The following is a 22,000-nucleotide window of genomic DNA, read 5'->3' on the forward strand; positions in this document are numbered from 1 at the left end:
AATGAGAACCAGCTTGTCGAGCTCGGCCATGAGACTGAATGTAACTACGAGCTGTTTTCGGCAAATCAAAACTGATTACACATGAACAATCTGGCACATCGGTACCCTCTTCAGCGACATCAGTGGTAAATAGTAAATTTGCCTACAAAAACAAATTATGTATAGTTGCGTTTATTATCCAGAGTAGTCACTGAAACATTGATAAATAATATAATATAAATTTCAGATACCTTCCCTGAACGAAAGGAGTCCAGAATATCCTTTTGCGTTTTTGGGGTTAGTGCGTCAACTGAAGAAGACCCTCCAGCCAAGTATGACACAGTGAAATGTGATAAAAAACAAACTTTCTTAATAAATCTTTCCAAAACTTTAGCAGTAATATTTCTTTCAACAAAGACGAGGCAGACTACTTGCCTAGGCATCCTGCAGAAAAAATAAAGAGTTGATTGCAGTCGACATTACAAGAAGCAGATTAAAGTAGGAAAAGTTCTCCCTCTGTGCACAATTACGAGGATAAGAATCTGAATCCATCATAATCATCTAATGCAATATAATATTTGAATGCAAAGAATAATATATGTGTGTGTGTGTGTGTACAAGACAACACCATGGGATTACAGGATCCACCAACCAAGGATTTAGATGCTATACGAAGCCTCACCATTAAACATCGCATCGGGGAAGTATACTCAGGGCAAAATACTCTGTATATATATCTATATATATATATATATATATATACTCTTTCTATAATGCCTCTGCTTGTCAACTCGGGGCAAAATACACAGTTTTTATTGGTAAAGTCTACTCAGACTATAAAAGTCATTATATATATATATATATACACACACACACACAAACGCACACACAACACGCACCAAAAATGTTCATGAAATTCTTTCGGCCGGTTGTTGCACCTCAATCTGGCACCTGCCCAGTTTCTCAAGCTCATAAAGCATGGTTAGTGCTGCAGAATCTTGTGAACTCTTCTTATCAGGACGCCGGTCCCCCTTGCGTTTGATGATGGTGGAATTTGGTATATGCAGCGTTATGCCTGATACAAACATGTGACGGTTGGCGTCTCCCCCTTCGGTACATTCATTCATCTGGTCGCCACTGTGGTAGTGCAAGAGATGAAGAGGAACAGAAAACACAACTGGGTTAGAACTCTGCAACATGATGTGGAATGCAAGTGCTGGCATTAATCAAGCATGAGTTTCGTAGGTAAAGTTGACCCTCCAAACCTCTGCCAATCATCACAAATGTCATTTTGGATGTACCGAGAAATAAGCAAGCTATATAGAACAGTGACATTAAAATTTCCTATGTTTACAATCTACTAGATACCGAGAAATGTGGTTTTTGTTGTTCATGGTCCTTAGCAGGATAAGCTGATTGATCCTAGGATGAAATTATCTCATGCAATTTGTATGGCATTAGAGTAGCTTATGTGTCATAATCACAAAACAAATCAAGATCAGATGGCCTGCCATCCTTTCATGCTTGTACATGTTAAAATCCAGGTCTTATATAAATAAATACTAACAATCATTTTTACTAGGGAAGAAATTTGGTCGGGCTAACCTTGGCTTCCACTCTAATGTTTCAAAGCTAGGCATTGGCCATTGACATCTTTTGCAGAGTTCATACAGTGCAGTTCGAGGCCCACCTTTTTGCATTTTGACTGTCAAAGCCACTAAAAGAAAAACATAAAAGTTGATCGATTAACATAAACCACTGTCAGGAATAATAACAATTAACAAGTCCAGTGACATAAAACCCACAGTAGACATATTTACATAATGGGTAATACCTGGTTTACCTGGGCTGGGAACAGAAACATTCTTGGAATTGACTACTTCACCGTGCTTTGCTGGCGTAGGAATCTCAATATCCAACATTAAACTACCAGATTTTTCAACAGATTCTTTGTGGCTTGCAATCTTTTCTTCAGCTTGTGTCCCTTTGGAGGCATGCCGGGAGTGCAAAAATCCTTTTTCCTGTCACATGATGGTACATGAGAACTTAGACAACCGGTGACCAAAAACTAGAAGCTCAGAAATGTCATCTATGATCATAACCGCAAAACCCTTTCTTGGTCCTAAAAAATAAATCAGCAACTTCTGAGCAAAAACAATGAATTCAAAATGATAAATAAGAAAATTAAAGGATGACAATAGCAAAGCAAAGACTCTAAAGACAAAAGAACAATAAGGTGCAGAAGCATACTTCCAAGTCCTTCAACAGCAAATATGCTGCTTGCCCTTTTGCAGCTTTTTTATTCTTCTCACGACCTTCCCTTACCAACAGAACATCCTCCAGTTGTACCTCAAGAACAGCAACATTCATGTCCCCCTCATTTGTGCATGTTGTATTCAAGAAGTAACCATGGTGGCTACATAATTCAGTAAGTTCACGTAGAGGTGGCAACTCAAGGTTCTCTGGAGTGGCAATTGGGGAGAGTAATGGCTCAAAAATTTCCCATACTTTATCTAAATCAAGCTTTGTATCTATCAATATGGCACCGGCAATACTTTCAACCATGTCTCCAAGGACCTGTGACAGGAAAGTGTTACTAACAGTTAAGGAATAAGAAGATATTCTATTATGTGCTGGAAACCAACCTTAGGTACTTTAGATGAACCATTTGACAAAAGCATATACTTGTTTTCATCTGAATCCTCAAGTCTCTTGACAAACTCTGTTATTTGCTCTAAAAGTAATCCAGAATTATGTTGGAGGTGCTGCTGAAGCTTATGCCTGACAGCTACTTGAGCAAAATTTTCATTATTTACTGATGCAGATCTTAAATCAGTTAATTCCCCAGGGTCAATATCTTTATGGCGCTGAAAGAGATGCCACGTAATGAGCAGGTCCAAAACTGAGTCACCCAAGAATTCAAGACGCTGAAAATTTAAAAGAGTATCAAAAAAATCTAATCGTGAAAACTAGAAATGCAACTGAAAGTAAAGTACTTGCAATTTGGAAGAGACTAGACTAATACGTATGCTACCTGATAGCAGAAGAAGACTCCTAATTCTTGCTGAGATGCATGGGTAATAGATTCCAGAAGAAGACCTTTGACAGTAAACTTGTAGCCAATTTTTGATTCCAGTGTTTCTATTTCATGAATTTTGGGAAGGTATGTCCAACCTGATGCAGTTCTTATAGCCTCCTCAACCATATCAGGCTCAAACTCGGTATCAATTCCTAGCCACTTTATAAATGCAAGAGCAGCAGGTAGCCCACCACCAACATAATATGCACCTATCAGAGCCTCGACACAATCTGATATTGTTTTTGAGCAGAGCCACCTGTGTCCTCTATCACATGCCTTTCCTATCACAATAGACTTGTCACTAATTGTATCCAAAATTATATTTGGCACTTCATTGTCATTTAATCCACATTTACAAGGAACACGGTGTATTGAAATATGTCCAGGAGCAACCCATCTACGAGGTTCAAATGCAGCATCACGTATGTAACCCTGTTGGGAAGCAACACATTGAAGTATGTTAGTAAATTTTGGATAAGTATAGCAATCTGTCAGATTTCACATTTCAGATAGATAAGAATCTTAGACTGGACATTTCAGATTTCACAAGCACATTTTCTTGTGATGCCTCATAATGACACCATGCTGTTATCTTAGAATTTGGACTTGTAAACAAGCACATTAGTCTAACTCGTGGTGCAAGGAAGACAAAACTTCAATGCACTGTTTTCCTTAACAAATATACATACTTTAATTCTAAGATAAAATCAGCAAATATCTTAGCTAACAACCACTTAGATATGTCAATTTCCTACTTAAAAAGTTCACTATTATACAAACCAGGCATATAACTAGTTACTAAGATAGTCTACACTTTTCTTAAACTGGTGCCTGAAACCTAAATGTAATTTTTATCAGTATGATACTGATTAGAAGCATGACTATTGATCATCTGAATGTTGGTCAAATAAGGGGAAAATTGATGGCTTATTGCAGTGTGATATTAATGACTTTATAGAAGAAGCAATTTCATAGTTTATGATGTTCATTTAGTGTGTTCTAACTTCTAACAGTCATAATGTTAGTGTCAGATAAAATCCTAATATTTCAAAAACAAGGACAGGATACATTTAGAGGACTGCTGGCAGTTTGTCCTCGAATATGTCCATATTTAGAATATAATGAGTAATGACATTGTATGAAGTCTTTGCTGCAAAAAACAAGTGACCAAAAATGCGGATATGTTCATGAAGCACGTGTCATATAATTTCAGATATTGCCGAATACAGCCTTGCTATGAGTGTTGATGACTTGATGGAAAAATTTTACATAAAAACGAGAAAAAATAAATCCAAACAAATGGAAATGGTGCTGTACCTGTATGCCATGTTTAGTTCCCAAGCTATGAAGAGTGGCATTACGAATTATTTTTATCCGGTCGGAGGACAATTTCCCTTCGTGTTTCCCAGGAAATTTTAGAAAGAGAGAACAACTCACTGCATATTTTAAAACGGAGTCCCCTAATAGTTCCAACCGCTCCATGGAGAAGTCTTCACAACATCTCAGCGTAGTAATTGCTTCCAAAATCTAAGAAAAAGCAATAGTCATGATGCTTAAATAACTTTAACCATGCACGAGGCAGAAACATAGATGTTAAGTTGCTTATGCATTACCAGGAAGCTTGGTATAGGATTGCTAGAACAGAAAGAAATTTCCTTCCTTAGTTGGCAGGCTAACATCAAGGATTCCACTCGGTACATCAAAGAAGGTAGCAAGTAAAAAGATTTCAAGACTTCGTATGGTACATCAATATCAACTAGAAGCTCTGGAGGCATGTGAACATGATTTAGAGACACATTCTTACCATTAGATCTTTTCGGTACAAAATTACCTGCAATTATAAGACCACAACAATGGAACACTCAGGCAGTTAATTCTACTTCCATCTGAATGTTATCCAATTATTTGTAGAAGAAAAAAAAAAAAGAACATGTCTGCATGACCCTATGAACAACCATAACTGGAGTCGGACTTCTAGGAACTAATTATCAGACAACTGGAAAGCCAATTATTTCAAGCTTGTAAATCTACAAAAATATAATTGAACTGATGAAGGAACATCACAAACACAACGTATGCAGGCATCGGCCGTTCTAATTTTTTAGATCCATGGCATCATTCTAAGAAAAAACTCACGCATATTCATGGTGTACAATAATATTGGACTCTATAAATAGCAACGTGTAATGGTGCACAACACAATTTTGGGCTCTATAAATAGCAACAGGTAATGGTACCTTTTTCTCAATTCCATAGATTATCAAATATGGAGAATATCACATTACATGGAAAAAGTCAACTGAGGTGCAATGAATTACTTAAAATTGCTTTTTATCTTTCAATACAGAAATTTGTCATGTGGAAGAAATAGATAGCGTCGTATTATAAGCTATGATATGTAACTGACAGAGGTGTCCCATTGGCATGATTGCCAGCACTTTTCCATGTTCTGCAGCTACAATGGAAGAGTTGGATGTCTTTGAAGATAAGGTGGCGGCTACACTCAAAAGATATATATTTTAGACATATATAACAATGCCATCGTCACTTCCAGAAAATGCTACTGGAACAACAATGTGAAGAAAAAATAAAAAGTCACATTTTGTGGAACAGAAAAATAATTGTTATTTTCCCAAAAGAACCAAGCCAGACACATGGGTCTCGACTCTCGACAACAATGAACTCTTTGTGAAAATTTTCATATGTCCAAGATTTCATGCGATTGTATCAGTAAAATGAGATGATCATTCTTCCAATGACCCAACATTATGACCAAAAACAATCTTTAAAATATTTTAAACAGAAAGATATATCTCTTAATTTTAGCACTGACTTTATATGATTATCAATAGCAAATCTTTCATTAATGCAGCAAGCAAGCATACAAGTGAAAACCTTATCTAGATAATGGAAAGTTCCATCATGATCAAGACGAAGCCTCAAACAAAACAACCAGAACATATATCAGCTTTCCAGCACTGCATCAAGCCACAAAGCAACCAATTCTTTGAAAACAGGTGATATCTAAAGAGCAGGCAGCTCTTTTTATAGTATAGCCTAACCCTGGACCACCTACCAACAGAGACCCACCTGCCCACCTGGCCCAACAGAAGCTATGCAGATATTTGCAGCAGCTGGCTAGTTCTGGGGTCAGGCCACTCCATAGCTCTCCATATGTTCAATCATTGAAGTAGAGGATCATCCAAGTACAAACAACTATAAGTGCAAAGGCAAACCACTAATTTGGCACAAGGGTCATGGTGCAAGTCCACACAGCAAAGCAGATCACTATATTGGTAAAAGGGACAAGTGTGGCAGCAGAAGCGAAAAAGAAAAGGAGAAGAAAGAGAAGTTAAAGAAGGAAAAGCCAGAAATAAGGAAATAATAGAGAAAGGATGGCTATCAAAATTTTTTGTTTGGCCTCCGCTTCAATCTTTTCTAGGTTCTCATATGAACATTACTTTAGTGGAGGAAATTTTCACGGCGACATTTGCTGTATTCACCTCAAGGCCCAAAAGAAATTAAAGAAAAAGTGAGTCTAATGATGTTAAATGATGGCAGGAGTTGACCTTGCTTTGGTGAGGTGGCATTATAGTACTGTGAATACAACAAGAAGCTCACTCCATTAGATAGTTATGGATTTTTATCATAATGGTCAATGATGTTACACATGTTCTGCTTACACTGAACCAAGCTACCAGGTTTCAGGTCTAACAAACTGTGTCGCACAAAGTTTGCTCAAAATTTCATGGCACTTTATACCCTGTTAGACGTGTTAATTACTGTCTAGATCTGTTTTTATGCTAACACATGGCTAGACCAATTGTTAGGCTGTGCCAATTGATATAGGTGGCAAGTCAACCAACATTAGATTATACATACAGTACCACAAAGGTATCAGCTGGCCCCATGCCATAAAATGGCAACTTGGTATTATTTATGCTAACACAATGTCAGACCAATCATTCGGTTGTGCCAATCTGCCTGACATTATACATACAAAACAAAAGGTACTGCCCATCCCCATGCCACGATATTGGCAATCCTTGATACAATTTACCATGAGTGAGATATTCTAAGTTACTAGCTTCTCGAGTAATAAGATTTAGTCACCACTTATGTTTAAAGCATATTCAAGGAAAGGATGTTTTACAGGATAAATGTATATAGATTACTTGGAAGTTCATTTATTTTAAAAGAACTTGGTACAACATCTTTCAGGAGAGAGAACTGAATCTTATTGATTAGTGTAAAACAATTAATGCCTACTGACAAATACAATCAGAGCAAATACTGTTCACAGATCACATGTATTTCAGCGCACCTCGTCGTGACCCAGTAAGACATGCCAATCATGTCATAGCATGACTGGTTTGATAGATTGGCATGCATAAGGGTCCACATACATGTAACAACAGCTCAGATATTTTTGGTATTAATGCATGGTAACAGCTCAGATATAAATTTCAACGGAGAAGAAGTTGCAAGCAATACCTAATCTACATAAATTTAGTCTAAATAGTAATTTTACGTCTAAAATGAAATGAAATCTAAACATACTGTAAACTTGAGAAATCCATAAAAGAGTTGCATATAGCTCTTAAATGCATTTGAAATAAGAAGACTACACCTTCAGTTCCAGACTTTGAAGATAAAAGATTATGAGGATTGTGACTGCTCTTCAACAACAATAATGGTTGCCTTGGATGTTGAAGCACAATTCCATACCTATATCAGCTAAATCTATTATTTTCCAAGGTCATATTGAAGAGAAGCATAAAAAACATAATTTAAAAGAAAGAAATCACCCACTTCTTACTGAAGTACTCTGAGAATGTCCAAGTATCTGATGATTGTTTCCGAGAATTCCCATCAAATGGACTATCAGCAGTCAAACCAGTAACCACATCTAGAACACAATAAATCCTTCCTGTATGGATTGCCAAAACTACCACACCTTTGAGACTCTGAGGCTCTGCAAAGCGATTGGCTAGGTGGATCATATCTGGCATAGAACCCCTTGTCTCAGAGGAACCACATTTGGAATCTACAACTGGACCGTTTTGTCCTCTAGATGAATAAATTTCTCTCATAAATTTAACCACTGAAGCGCTTGCACTTATCGCCTTCCAATTAATGCTTACTTTATCATGCTTGTGAGCACAAGAAGAATCTAGAGGTAAGAGCATATACATATTTGATGTGTTCCACAATGATCTATTATCACTAAGTAAGAATTTCCTTGACACCCCAGATGACTTGGATCCTGTAAATAACTTCCCGAATAAACCATTAAAAAACAACTCCTGGAAAAGCTTTCCTTGGTCTACCTGCTATAAAAGATATAGTCAAACAACATAATATATTAGATGAAAATAGTAATAAAGAATAAGTTTCTGCAATAGAGACCTGCTTCTTATCCAATGCAATTGGTCCACAGGGAGAAATATCAGCTTTAACCATTTTGTCAATTAAGTAAAGATCTATTTCCTTGCAAGCAACATCTTGATCTAAAATTGCATCAATTAATAGGATAAAGGCAGAATAGTTCTCGCCGATCCGGTTGCACGAGAAATTTAGCTTATATCCCTGCAGAATAATACCATCATTTTGGTGTGCCCATGTTCCTGACATAGCATGAGCAGTTGTCATTCCATGCAATTCTTTTCTCTTCGTCGTTCCTTCAAATTATGAGAAAATTTTCTACTTAGTATATGCACAATAAAATGGCAATGCACTGAATGTCTCATATAAGCCTTATGCTAGGAAGAAAAAAGATCTGTTGATTAAATATACTTATATATTGTCATGTCATTTCCTCGTCTCACCTCAATGATGTTGATTCATGAAAAATAATTTGGTCAAATTTGGTGAATAGAGAGACGACAGTAAAATATGTCTAGATCTCAATTATTGTGTAAAGATTCAACTTTCCACCTTAAATATAACTCTAATATGGAACTTGTTTGACAAAACAATTGATTGCAAGTATCACTAGAGTTTAGAAGGATCCGAAGTCTGAACCATGCATTACACATACCGTCTCCCTGGATCCATGAGAAAATAATGTCCTTCAGCTATGAGGGCTCGTATGTCACCATTATTAAAGATGTTAGAACTGGCAGCCATGTTTCAAAGATGTTAGAATTGTCATCATTATTAAAACTAAAGCCTTTCTTGATTTATATCAATACATTCACGATCCAACAAACTAGATGATTTTTTGGTGAATAGGAAAATATCTTTTCTTTGATTTAATGAAGCAATAAATTGTCAGTGCAAGTGAAGGTACAAAGATTGGTTGTCTGCAAGTCCAGAATTATTCTTCACCATGCATGCATACATGCATACCTATATAATAACTCAGGACCCAGCATTTCCTATTGCATAAAAATAGGGTCCAGATTTCTAACAACTCAAATTGGTGGTAAAGCATTTCTAACCTGATGCCATCTATTGATTTCAAGGGTTATTAGGTAGTAGACGCAACTCCAAAATCACACAATTGCACACTTGATTAAACAATATCAACAATTTCGATAATTTGCACAATCTGAAAAGCCATGTGAAATTAGCTGCATGATAGCTGATGGCCAATATAACGTCATATGATTTTTGAAAAGCCATATGAATTGTGAGGTACATACCTGCTCCTTTAGCTGATTCCCCAGTTTTTTCAGCTTTCACATCATCCAAGTGCTCTTGAACACAAGGAAGAAGATGATCATTAAGTGCTCCTGATTGATGTAGTCTTTTGCAAGCCTCCAGGCATGCAAGCTTTTTTGCTACATGTGAATTTTGATTAGCTGGACCAACTATTGTCTGAATTGCAGCATTTGGAGGCAAAGTTATTGTGCACTCATAGTACCCGCCATCCAAAGTGAACCTGAAAATTGGTTTGGGAGTGAAGTACCTAGATCAATGATACAACACAACAGTTAAGAGCTCATGGAAAGGCTCATAAACTATATATATTTACTCTTTTGTGCAGAAGAAAATTTACATAGATGTCACTGGGTAGAAAACATACTTGTCTCTTGGAAGGTTTTGACAATATGTATTTATGAGACTGACACTAGAGTCAGCAGTAACACTTGCTCCAGTTGAATCAACATAATAAGCACCTAAATCTTCATTAATAGACACTATAGATACAAGGGAGTCTTGGTCTCTGTTTAATGCGATGTCAACCGTTGAATGCTTATTCTTGATGATATCAAATAACAAATCTCTTTGTTGCAAATTCCCACTGCAAAAGATTAAAGCTTATCAAACACTAAGAATAAATTATACAAAAAACCTATTTGAAAGTAAGGCTGAAAATTTAACAAATACTTGAGACAGTTGAGAGTCTAAAAGCCATCTTCTTAGGTCCAAATGATTCCACTAAACCCAAGCAACAGCAAATCCCACTAATGGAGTCCAAAAATAGTCATTTTTGTAGACTAAATTGAAACACTGCAACTAACATCTGTTTATATTTCAGAAGCACAAAAAATACTTTTTGTGCTTCTGAAATCTTTTATTAAGCCCTCAAAAAATTGAAAATGCCTTTCATATATGTATTGGGTCCTGTCATGATCTGAGAATATTGTAACTAGAACCTTGGCTTACAAAAAAAAATCAGAGGGAAAATGCATGCAAAAGATGCTTGCGAAGAATACTTTGCAATAAAACTATATGAAAGATTATATGTTTGCTCAGATTTATTTTGGAAATTTCATCAACCAAAATAAAATAAAGTGTTAGTAATGAAAAAAAAAAGAACCAACTGCCACCATAAAAAGGGATGAGCATATGAAGACCAAGCTCTGAATACTGCACGAACCGGTCCATACTGCTATTTGCAGGTCTGATGGCAAAACAGCATGTGGTCCAACCCTTTTCTGCCAGTTCAGTCTGATTCAATCCTTTTCAGGCAGTTTGGCACGACCCTTTCATATCTTTTTTATTTAGGGTTATCGCATGGGGTCTCGCCTCATGATGCACCCTCTAATATTTAGAGGCTGCATATTTTTTAGTATTGGAAGTAAGCTATAGACAAAATAAAGCTGTGATATGTGCTGATAGGCATCAAAAGAGTTACATAAGCTTATATATAAGAAAAGGTGCAGGACGACACACAGAAGATAAATTATATTATAAGCAGCAGGATCATTGTACCGTTCAAGCATGATAACGTAATGAGAACCAGCTTGTCGAGCTCGGCCATGAGACTGAATGTAACTACGAGCTGTTTTCGGCAAATCAAAACGGATTACACATGAACAATCTGGCACATCGGTACCCTCTTCAGCGACATCAGTGGTAAATAGTAAATTTGCCTACAAAAACAAATTATGTATAGTTGCGTTTATTATCCAGAGTAGTCAATGAAACATTGATAAAGAATATAATATACATTTCAGATACCTTCCCTGAACGAAAGGAATCCAGAGTATCCTTTTGCGTTTTTGGGGTTAGTGCATCAACTGAAGAAGACCCTCCAGCCAAGTATGACACAGTGAAATGTGATAAAAAACAAACTTTCTTAATAAACCTTTCCAAAACTTTAGCAGTAATATTTCTTTCAACAAAGATGAGGCAGACTACTTGGCTGGGCATCCTGCAGAAAAAATAAAGAGTTGATTGCAGTCGACATTACAAGAAGCAGATTAAAGTAGGAAAAGTTCTCCCTTACCCAAGAGACCGAATGATTTGAATAAGTTCATATAGCTTTGAAGAGATGTAACCCTTTTGTACAGCCGCTGCACAATCATTTTCAGTCTTCAAAAGTAGTTCAAAATCTGAAAATTTCCCAGATGCAAACAGTCAGATCAATGTTGAACATGCTTCAGTGTAGTCATTAGACCTTGGCTTTGTTTCCTATCTACTATCAATGTTTGCCACTTCATATATGATATAATACAGATTCTTGGATGGATGATATATAACAATACGTGGTATGGCCACCAATGTGGCTTAATACCGGTATCCAGGTGTACCAGTATAGTGCAGTCAGTAAAAATTGATAACTGCCTTCATTGAACCAGTTAATGATCCCAGGTCAAAGGTAATCTAATAATCTGATAAGTTGCAGCACTGATGCAAGCAATATATAAAATGCACCAGTATGTGACAGATTGAAACTGATCGACCATTGTTTTACATCAATGTACTAATTAAGATATAGAAAATTAAACCAATACAGAAACTTGAAATGTATATTCATGATAAAATTCAGCATAATTTCTGATCTCCATTTGCTTCATTAGGCTTGTCCATCTTCGCCAGATGAACATGGCATAGTTAACATATGATTTTTTTAGTTGCAAGATACAAAGAAAAGCATCATAAAATTGTTCAGTCTTCACTCTTTGTATAGTTCAACACATGGTTTGCTGTCTCGCACCAACAATGGGTACCGATCCCTGGTCAGATGGGTGTGTACCAATCAATACTGGTGTACCATGTGTGGGTACACTGGTACAAATTGGTGATTTAAAAAATCAGTTGAAAAATCCAAAAATAAAAAATAAACCATTTGTGGTTTTTTTCCTAATTTCTTTGTATATAAATTAAAATTAAATAAGAATAAAGTATATATATAAGTCATAAATCCATAGAAATTCTAAGCTATAAGGATCGAAAATAGAAACTCTTTGTCTTATTGGATTCGTCGAGGAAGAATTATGTCACATGGTCCTAAATTATCCCTAATGACCACTAAGTGACTATAAGGAACAATAAGCATACAATAATTATCCCTAATTTGGTCTAAAAGTAAGAAAAACCTTAATTAGCTCTAATTAGCCTTTAATCACATTAAAGGCAAGAAGAAGCCTTGAATCCACCAATAATTTCATAATCGAACGATAATAACCATGTTGTAATTCGCACTAAATTACCCCTAGTTACCCCATAATCCGGTGTAAATGTAAAAAAAATTCCTTCTTTTGCCTTAATTATGATTATTCTTCTTAATCATACAATAATAAGCCTCTAAAGAGCTGTAATACATGGTAGAATGAGCTATAAAATCATGTAAGAAGTAAAAACATGGTGCAATATGCTTAAATTCCTTAATTCCCACCCGTTAGACCTTAACTACGCTCAATCTACGTAACCATGAACTGAAAGCCTCTAACCCATTAAACATCTTGTAAATCATGCAAGAAGTCAATGCATAGTCAATATAAGCAAATTTTTCTTAGGTACCTCTTATTAGATCTTGATTAATCATTAGACCATAATCAATCAAGATTTACTAATATTCTTTACTCCAATTACATGAAATGATAAAGAAAACATAAAGAGAAGGTACATACTTTCAAATGAATACAAGTTCCACTAGACCTCATGTTTAAATCCATCTTTTATCCAAATCAACCTTCCAATCACCAACTAGACAAGTTTAAGAGTTTAGGTTAACAAAAAGAGTGGGAATGAGAATGAAGTGAACGAGAGTGAGTGAAAGAGGAGAATAACAGTCAAATTTTGACCTTACTGGGTGGTGAGGCATATCAACCGGTACACCTCACAAATCTAGTGTATCAAAAGGTACAATCTAGTCTGGGTTATGGTCAGCACTCAGACCCGCACGTATCGCACGTTTCACTCAGTTTCGGGCGTTATGGCATATTGCATGTTTCTCACACACACACACACACGCCAATTGCATTCAAATATTAGCATGACATATTAGCTTGCTAGCTAATATTAAAGAGAGGTACATACTAATATTCTTTACTCCAATTACATGAAATGACAAAGAAAACATAAAGAGAAGGTACATACTTTCAAATGAATACAAGTTCCACTAGACCTCATGTTTAAATCCAACTTTTATCCAAATCAACCTTCCAATCGCCAACTTGGGATAATAGACAAGTTTAAGAGCCTAAGTTAACAGAAAGAGTGATAATGAGACTGAGATGAGAAGTGAGCGAGAGAGAGTAAAAGAGGTTATAGGGAGGGGCTTTTATAAGCCCAAAAGAGCTTCCAATAGTCAAATCAACCATTAGGGACTAAAATGATAAATTCAGCCTGGTATCAGTTGAAATCTGACCATTACCAACTAGTATCAATCGATAACGATCGAATTTCGACTTTACCGGGTGGTGAGTAATATCAACTGATAAACCTCACAAATCCAGTGTATAATATGGTACAAGCTAGTCTGGGTTTCGGTCAACACTCAAACCCGCACGTATCGCATGTTTCATACAGTTTCAGACTTTCAGGGGTTACGACAATCCTTAGTTCAACATAGCATGTCTAACTATTATAACCCCCCCCGCCCCCCCAATCAATAAATGGAATGCATTATTCATGGCAACATGGAAGTTGTACACCTGCATTGTCATATTCAAGGAAAATTATAGAACCACATAATCAAGTTATCAATAACCAGAGAACCACATAATCATTTATAGAACAAAATGATTAAAAGAATGATACAACAAAATCATTACAAAAATCAAGTATGAAACTGTGTTATAATACCTGCTGGCAATCTTTCTGCAAGTTTTTGCAATACTTCCTCAAGAAAAGATTTGCACTGAGCTACATTCACCATGACAAAGTCGTGACGATCAGTAGAATTTGAAGAACTTACAGCATCTATACAGATCTTAGTAGCCTGTTACAATTAGAATGGTGAAATTTTATAGGATCAGAAAAGAATGATACGATACAGTAAATAACAGAATCCTAGACACACACAAGAAAACGGATGCCTGCTCTATACGAGGGGTGTGGCAATTAGGATACCTCAATAGCACAGACCAGGCCTAGCTCATCCATGCAGTGGCAGATCTTATCGTAATAACTAGACAGATCCTTTTTTGGAGCCTTGATGATGTCAGCAGTGTCATTGTAATTATCCAGTGATGATTTTCCCAACTGAACAAGTGATGCATCATACTGAATAAATAGATAAGGCATTATGTTGATACTCCTAAATTAAAGTTAAAGGAAAATAATGACAGAAAAAATAGAGGATTAAAAGAAAAAGATATGGATAGACCTTATCCAACAATAACCTCAACTTTGTTTTCAATTCTTCATGTATGAACAGCTTGGCATCATAATATCTGTTTACTTCTTTAGCTGAAGGAACAAACATGTTTATCTCACTTCTATCTGCCACTGTACAAATCTGTAAAGAATCATATGGTAACAATATTATAAATAAGTCTGAACAATCATATAAAAGTAGCATTATGCATCAAAAGTAAGACAAGTTGCAAGACCAAAAACTTTTCACCTTGGAATCTAGTATAGCCTCAAGCTCCGATAGTTGGCCTTCACAATCAGCAGTTGATGATATGCCTAGCACGAAGATGCATTTCATAAGTAGATGTGAGATGAGTATTTCATTTCTTGCTTCAACATGAATGAGCTTAGAAATTTAAAAGAAGGATTGAAATTCCAAAATAATCAGGATACAACGATTCTATTACATTAGGAATAATACAACTACACATGTAAATCCTAGACAATTATCCTATTTAATCATAAATACAACTATATAGAAATATAACTATATAGGAATAAAGCTATATTCTAATTAGATTTACAGACACATAAGAATACAACTTTCATATTTTAGGAATACAACTTCAATATTATATGAGATTCTCCAACACTTCCCCTCAAGTGATTGCAAATATGTTTTGCAATTCAAGCCTCTCAAGTAATTTATGGAACATTGGACTTAGTTAAGCTTTCATCAAAGCATGAGCCAGCTAATTTGTGGATATCATGGTGAACTAAGTTATGGGAAATATTTATTGTTGCTTTGTTGTCATAGTACAACATAGGATCTTCAAGTCTCTTAAGTATCATCTTTAACCAATTTAGTTCACAAATCCCAAATGCCATGGTCCTAAGTTTAGCTTCTGCACTTGATCCGATCACCCCCAACTATTTCCTGCTCCTCCAAGTGACTTGATTGCCTCTTACAAAAGTATGGTAACCAATAGTTAATCTTCTATCTTTATTGGATCCAGCCCAATCCAAGTCTATATAGGCATCTACTTGAAGTTCTTTCTTATTGTTTTGAAACATAATCTCTTTATCAGGTAGTGCAGCCTTGAGGCATCTTATACCTCAAGATTATTGGGACATTTGGGAACACATTTGAAATATGCATTGAGGGCCCAAAGTATATTTCAAATATGAGTTGATAATTGATAAATTATTTTCAAATCACATTTAGTCTGGATGCTCTATTGCAAATACTCAAATACTGATGCTATCTTAGTAAGCGTTAGCATTTCAGTATTTACGGGATGCTAATGAAAATTTTAAATTTTCCAAAGTACCCTATGACATTCTCTAAAATCATAAGATTGTCATTGTACAATAGAAACCCTAACTCTTATTTCCTTTTCCCTTCCCTCGCTTTCTCCCTTAACGAACATGATTTATGTCTTCTATAAGGTGAAATTTTATTTATTTATTTTCAAAAATTATTTTACATTCATTTACATGTTTATATTATTTATTTATTATATATTTAGATCATATGAAATCTTCTATAAGGCTACATACATTAATTTATTTATTTAGTTATTAATTTAAATAAAAAATACATATTCACTTTTGAATCAATATTTAAAATATCAAAAAGGTAAATTTATCACATAAATTCAATAGACTTTTGAAATATAATTTTATGAAACAACACTTATGCCAATGCACATTTAAAATATAATTTTCATCTACTATTTACCAAACACATAAAACATTGCACAACTACACATTCACTAAAACCCCTTTTTCCAAATGCATATTAAAAATACAAATGTGTTTCCAAACACACCCTATGTATACTGCATCCAGGTGAGATTTTAAAGGTGAGTGCATGAACTGAGTAATGACACTAACTGCATATGCACTGTCTAGCCTTATGCGTGAAAGATGAAACAATTTTCGCACCATCCTTTGATATAAGCCTTGGTTTACAGCTAGTTTGACATTTATCACCAAGCTTATGGTTTACTTCAACTGGTTTGCAACCCATGATGCCTACCTTTTCAAGCAAATCCAGCACATACCATGCAGAATGCGTAATTTTGTTCCTTGCTTCATCATGAATGAGCTTACAAATTCATAAAAAGGATCTAAATCCCAAAAAAATAAAACACAACTATCCTATTACATCAGGAATAATGTTACTGATATCATCATATATTAGGAATGCAACTGCACATGCAAATTCTAGACAACTATTCTATTAATATTAGGAGTACAACTAATTAGGGATATAACTATATAGGAATACAACTATATTCTAGTTAGGAACTTAGGATTACAGTTATATAGTAATACAACTTCCAAAGGAATACAAATTTTCCATTCTAGAAATACAAGCTCCATATTCTGGGTAATTCTCCAACAGCAGACTAAACATATTGTTTTCCATTTTTCATTCAATGTACGAATGGCTGTATAAATTGTGTATGCATAAAAATCAAAGGTAATAGTAATATAAATTAAATAAATTCTTAAGAGAATAAACCACATAAAATATAATCAAGTTATTTACTAAATAATGAAGTACAAAAAAAAATCAATGCGGGAAATCAGGCTATCAAGTTCAAAGTTTTTCTTCTTTTTTTTCAAGCAAATCTTATTCACTAGTACATGTACTCATCTATTTCATCCTAAGTAAAAGGCCTCAACTTTTTATAATTCTACTTGGCACTCAATTTCATAAAAGCCATAGAGCAGGGGTTATCAAAATTGGACAAATATCCTAGCAAACAAACTTACCTTTCCTCAAGATAGGCGATGCAGTCATTCCAAATATATGTGGTTTCAGCACAGACTTGTGATAAAACTCCTGCATCAAAACCCGGAAGTGATTACAAGATCAAAGGAAGCAACTAGAATTTAGTAGTTCTTTTATTTTTCTCATTTAGCAATACCTTCATCAATTTATTGTAGGGATGGTCGCCCAATGCATGATGACACTCATCAATTACCATCAGGTGGACCATATCAAGATTGAGGAAACCTTTCCTCAGAACATCTAACAAAATTTGTGGAGTCATGACCATTACCTGCAAATCACAGTTGAAGTTCACATTACTTGCGAAAATTGATAAAGAACAAGAACCAAAGCATGGCCTAACCAAATTGCAAATGTTCTAGTGAAGCGCCACTAATCAAGATAATTATTACTAAATTTCTCCGAAATATGGACAGATATTAACATCTTAAGCAAATCATCAAAAGTGCGATAAAATAGCAAACTAAATGATGATCGGTAAAATACACAGACCTAAAGATACAGCACGTTTAGCACTTAATAGGTTGATCCCAGAATGAATACTAGAAACGATATATTTGAGGAAGATCGAAAGAGCAAAAAGAACCTCTGTGATCCCAATTTGTAATGCATACAAAGACAAGTAGAAAATTTTACTTGGTAAGTGGAGACTTCCTTCTGCCAGGAGGCAATGCTCCACGCATCCACCGCCTTGGCTCCACAGCAATATTGTACGTCAACATCGGTGTGAACCTTTATTGTTTCGTATTGCTGCCAAAGAAGCACGTCAAAATAAAGAAAAAAAGAAGACAATCCTTCAATAGAAACACGAGCTCTCATCCTTTTAATTCACTACGATGTCAGAACATTCTGTAAGCGGGATACGGAATACAACCTGAACGACGAGGTGAACGGTGGGGGCAAGAAAGAGAATGAGCCGCTGGTCTCCGCGCTTCTTCAACTCCTCCCCGAAATGCTTTACTAGCATAACGGAAATCATAGTCTTCCCCGAACCTGTCTCCAGCACGGCGATCGTGTTCGTCCGAAGTGCCACTTCGTATACCGCGAGTTGATGACTAATCCAACATCAACCAAACGAAAAGTTACGAAATGCGAGTCCAAGAAACAGAATTCGAGACCCCAACAACCGATACATCACGCCAAAACGCAATTACGAAACCCGCGATCACCTCTTCTTGAGTGAAAAAACCCATGAAAGAGAAAAAAGGTTCTTTTCTATCAAGAAAAGAAAGAAAGAGAGACCTCCTTGGCTCGAATTCTTCGGGCTCATGCTTCTGCTTCTTGGCCGTAACCGGCGACCCTTCGCCGTCGGCCGAGTCGATGGGTCTCTTCGAAGGACTCATGGAAGACGTCACCGCCGCAGAAGCTATCGTCGAGGCGAAAGCAAAGAGAAGAAGAGAGGTTTTGGGCGTGCGATGTCGTCGAGTCCTTCTCCAGCAACCAAACGAAATGGGGGCCGAGGGATTGCGCTTTTACTCTCTCTCTCTCTCTCTCTCTCTCTCTCTCTCTCTCACACACACACACACAAAGTCTGGAAGAGCGCTCCCTGCTCCGGCCTCCTCCTCGTCCTTTTCTCGTTTTCCCTTCCGTCTCCTATTATAGTCACGACAGGGGATCGATTAATCGGCGGGGAGGACCTCCAAAAGAAGGGTCAATTAATCTACTGTTTTCTTCAGCACATAGAAAACCTCAACTCTTGCTCCAACTGGTCTTATACATGGGGGACCCACATGTTGGACGAGTGATTCGCTTTCTTAAATCTGTATCCTGCCTTAGTGGATGTAGCTTTGTTTTTCTTGTATCTTTTTCACCGCAGTAAATAAAGGTCAAGTTAGATTCAATGTACTCATTTACAGTTCGAGTTTTGGGTAGATGAAAGGAACCACATACGACGACTAGCGGTAGGAGATGCTATCGTAGCCGTCAGATGGGAGAATTTTGAGATCTGGAGAAGATTGCGATCGCATGTCATGCGAGCACACGAAAGCCGCGAACCCACTAAACAAAGGCCAAGCAAGATAGGTACAGTGCACAAATGGGAGGAATCACCTGCGACACGTAGCAGTCAAAAATGCTATTATAGCCATAGGGATGAGAGAGATTTTGTGAGCTCGCGAACGCATATTATGCGAGCGCATGGAATGAGTCGACGTGGCAAAAAACTATTGGCAGTTTTTTTCCAGTAATTACTGTTCGTCTGATGGTAGGACCCATATGCAATATCCAAAACTCCACTCGTTTCCTTAATTCAATGAACCATGATGACCAAAGAGGATGGATCATAGGTTCTTCCGTCACCTTACTAATATATAATTTTTTTATTTTTTTATAAATTAAATTAAATTAATTTTTTTTATTTATTTAGAGTTTCAATTGGAATTAAAAATAATTTAAACCTATATATATTCTATTTATACTATATATATATATATATACATATTTAAGAGAAAATTAGGAGAGACAAAAAATAATCTGCTAATAGCATATAATTTATAAAAAAATAGAACATCATAGTTTCAATTACAAATTCTATAAAGAACTCTTCTTTTTTATTTTTCTCTCATTCATTTTTAGAATTTTCAGATAATCTTTTTTTTTACATAATACCTTAAATACCTCTAATCATCTGTCTTTTTACCCATCCTTTCTTTTTTTTTTTATATGGTCCAATCTATTGGGTAAACAATTCTTTATAATATTTTTATACTACGTTATAATATTTTCAACAATTTCGAAAAAATACTATAACGTAATATGAAAATATCTTATATTTATTTGATACTAAATAGTTATTAAGTTTGTTTAAAATCTTAGATACCTAAAAATCTATGAATTGCATTATAGACTCATAGAATTAAGAGATCTCAAAAAGACAAATAGCAGTTTACTAAACAATACTAATGATAGGAGAACAAATCAATACTTCATTAAATAGAATATTATCAATGCATTCTTCTTTTGTTAAGTTACTAATAACTTCTTCATGCCTTTCGAAGTGTTTATATGTTGTTCATGCTATTGCAGAGAGAGATTGTTGAAACAGTTGCATCGAGATGTGATTGAAATTACTGGCAACTTAACTCATTGGTGTCCACTTCTTTGGATGCTTAGATCCATCTGAATCCACTCATAAACCAAAACAATATCACACTCATGGATTCCGTGATAATCATCTTCTCATCACATGAGAATCACAGAACACAATGAAAAATGTAAGTAATTTCATGCTAGTAAGCTTTTTTTTTTGACAATTTGCAGTTCAGGACATTATTACTTCCACATAAATAATAAATTTGAACCAACCACATGAACAAAGCCGATGAAGAGTAGCTAAGACATACATATCCATAAATGCTTAGTTGCAAGGGAACTGCTAGAGAATATTGCATCTATTATATGTAACTGAAGATGTTTACAACCTGTTCTTTTGCTTCTTCTTGTTTTTGTTTTTGCCACAATGGGCAAAGATCATCAACTTGTTTTATTTTTCCAGTTTGTCATGCTAAAAATATGACTAATATTCTCCACCCAATTAAGGTACAACTAATATGCTAGCTAGCTAATATTTGAATGAGAGAAAATCCCAAAAGGAAGAGTTGAATTCCTAATTGAAACTATGATGTTCTATCTTTTTATAAATCATATTATAATAGTATATTATTTTTTGTCTCTCCTAATTTTCTCTTAAATAAATAAATATATATATATATGTATATATATATATATATATGTATAGGTATATATATATGTATATATGTATATGTATATATATATATACATATATATATATATATGAATATATATATATATATATGTATATGTATATATATGTATATATATATATGTATATATATACATATATATACATATATAAATACATATATATATAGGTTAAAAATGATTTTACATTCATTATAATTAATTAATTAATTTTCATACAAAGTCCTCAAACCAAATTTAGATCCTCAAAGGCTATGGTCAATATATGGTGATTTATATCTTGGATAATAATTAAACACAAATTAATTTATATTTTTTTAAATTTCAATTGAAACTTCAGATAAATAAAAATAAAATTTAATTATATATATAGGTTAAAAATGATTTTACATTCATTATAATTAATTAATTTTCATACAAAGTTCTCAAACCAAATTCAGATC

General features: G+C 35.1%; 1 protein-coding gene across 8 annotated transcripts; it reads right to left on the reverse strand.

Moving 5' to 3' along the window:
* Positions 1–279: 279 nt before the first annotated feature.
* On the reverse strand, positions 280–19,393 carry LOC103969961 (endoribonuclease Dicer homolog 3a). 8 transcript variants are annotated; one of them, XM_065088399.1, is made up of 26 exons: positions 19,080–19,392; positions 18,712–18,892; positions 18,474–18,587; positions 17,974–18,108; positions 17,819–17,888; positions 15,306–15,370; positions 15,066–15,197; positions 14,810–14,962; positions 14,543–14,678; positions 11,739–11,844; positions 11,471–11,663; positions 11,222–11,382; positions 10,089–10,307; positions 9,706–9,971; positions 8,468–8,739; positions 7,871–8,391; positions 7,689–7,786; positions 4,672–4,889; positions 4,376–4,585; positions 3,014–3,490; positions 2,625–2,906; positions 2,230–2,556; positions 1,814–2,000; positions 1,585–1,696; positions 918–1,116; positions 280–423 (listed from the first exon to the last, which is right to left on the reverse strand). In XM_065088399.1, the coding sequence occupies exons 1-26, from the start codon at positions 19,178–19,180 to the stop codon at positions 415–417; spliced, it is 4,944 nt and encodes a 1,647-aa protein (XP_064944471.1). In that variant the 5' UTR covers positions 19,181–19,392; the 3' UTR covers positions 280–414. The 8 variants fall into 8 exon arrangements, with proteins under 8 accessions (XP_064944471.1, XP_064944466.1, XP_064944467.1 ...); XM_065088394.1 differs by having other exon boundaries at positions 284–423; positions 879–1,116; XM_065088395.1 differs by having other exon boundaries at positions 398–495; positions 879–1,116.
* Between the last annotated feature and the right edge of the window lie 2,607 nt (positions 19,394–22,000).

This window comes from Musa acuminata, chromosome BXJ1-10, assembly GCF_036884655.1.
Source record: "Musa acuminata AAA Group cultivar baxijiao chromosome BXJ1-10, Cavendish_Baxijiao_AAA, whole genome shotgun sequence".
NCBI lineage: Eukaryota > Viridiplantae > Streptophyta > Magnoliopsida > Zingiberales > Musaceae > Musa > Musa acuminata.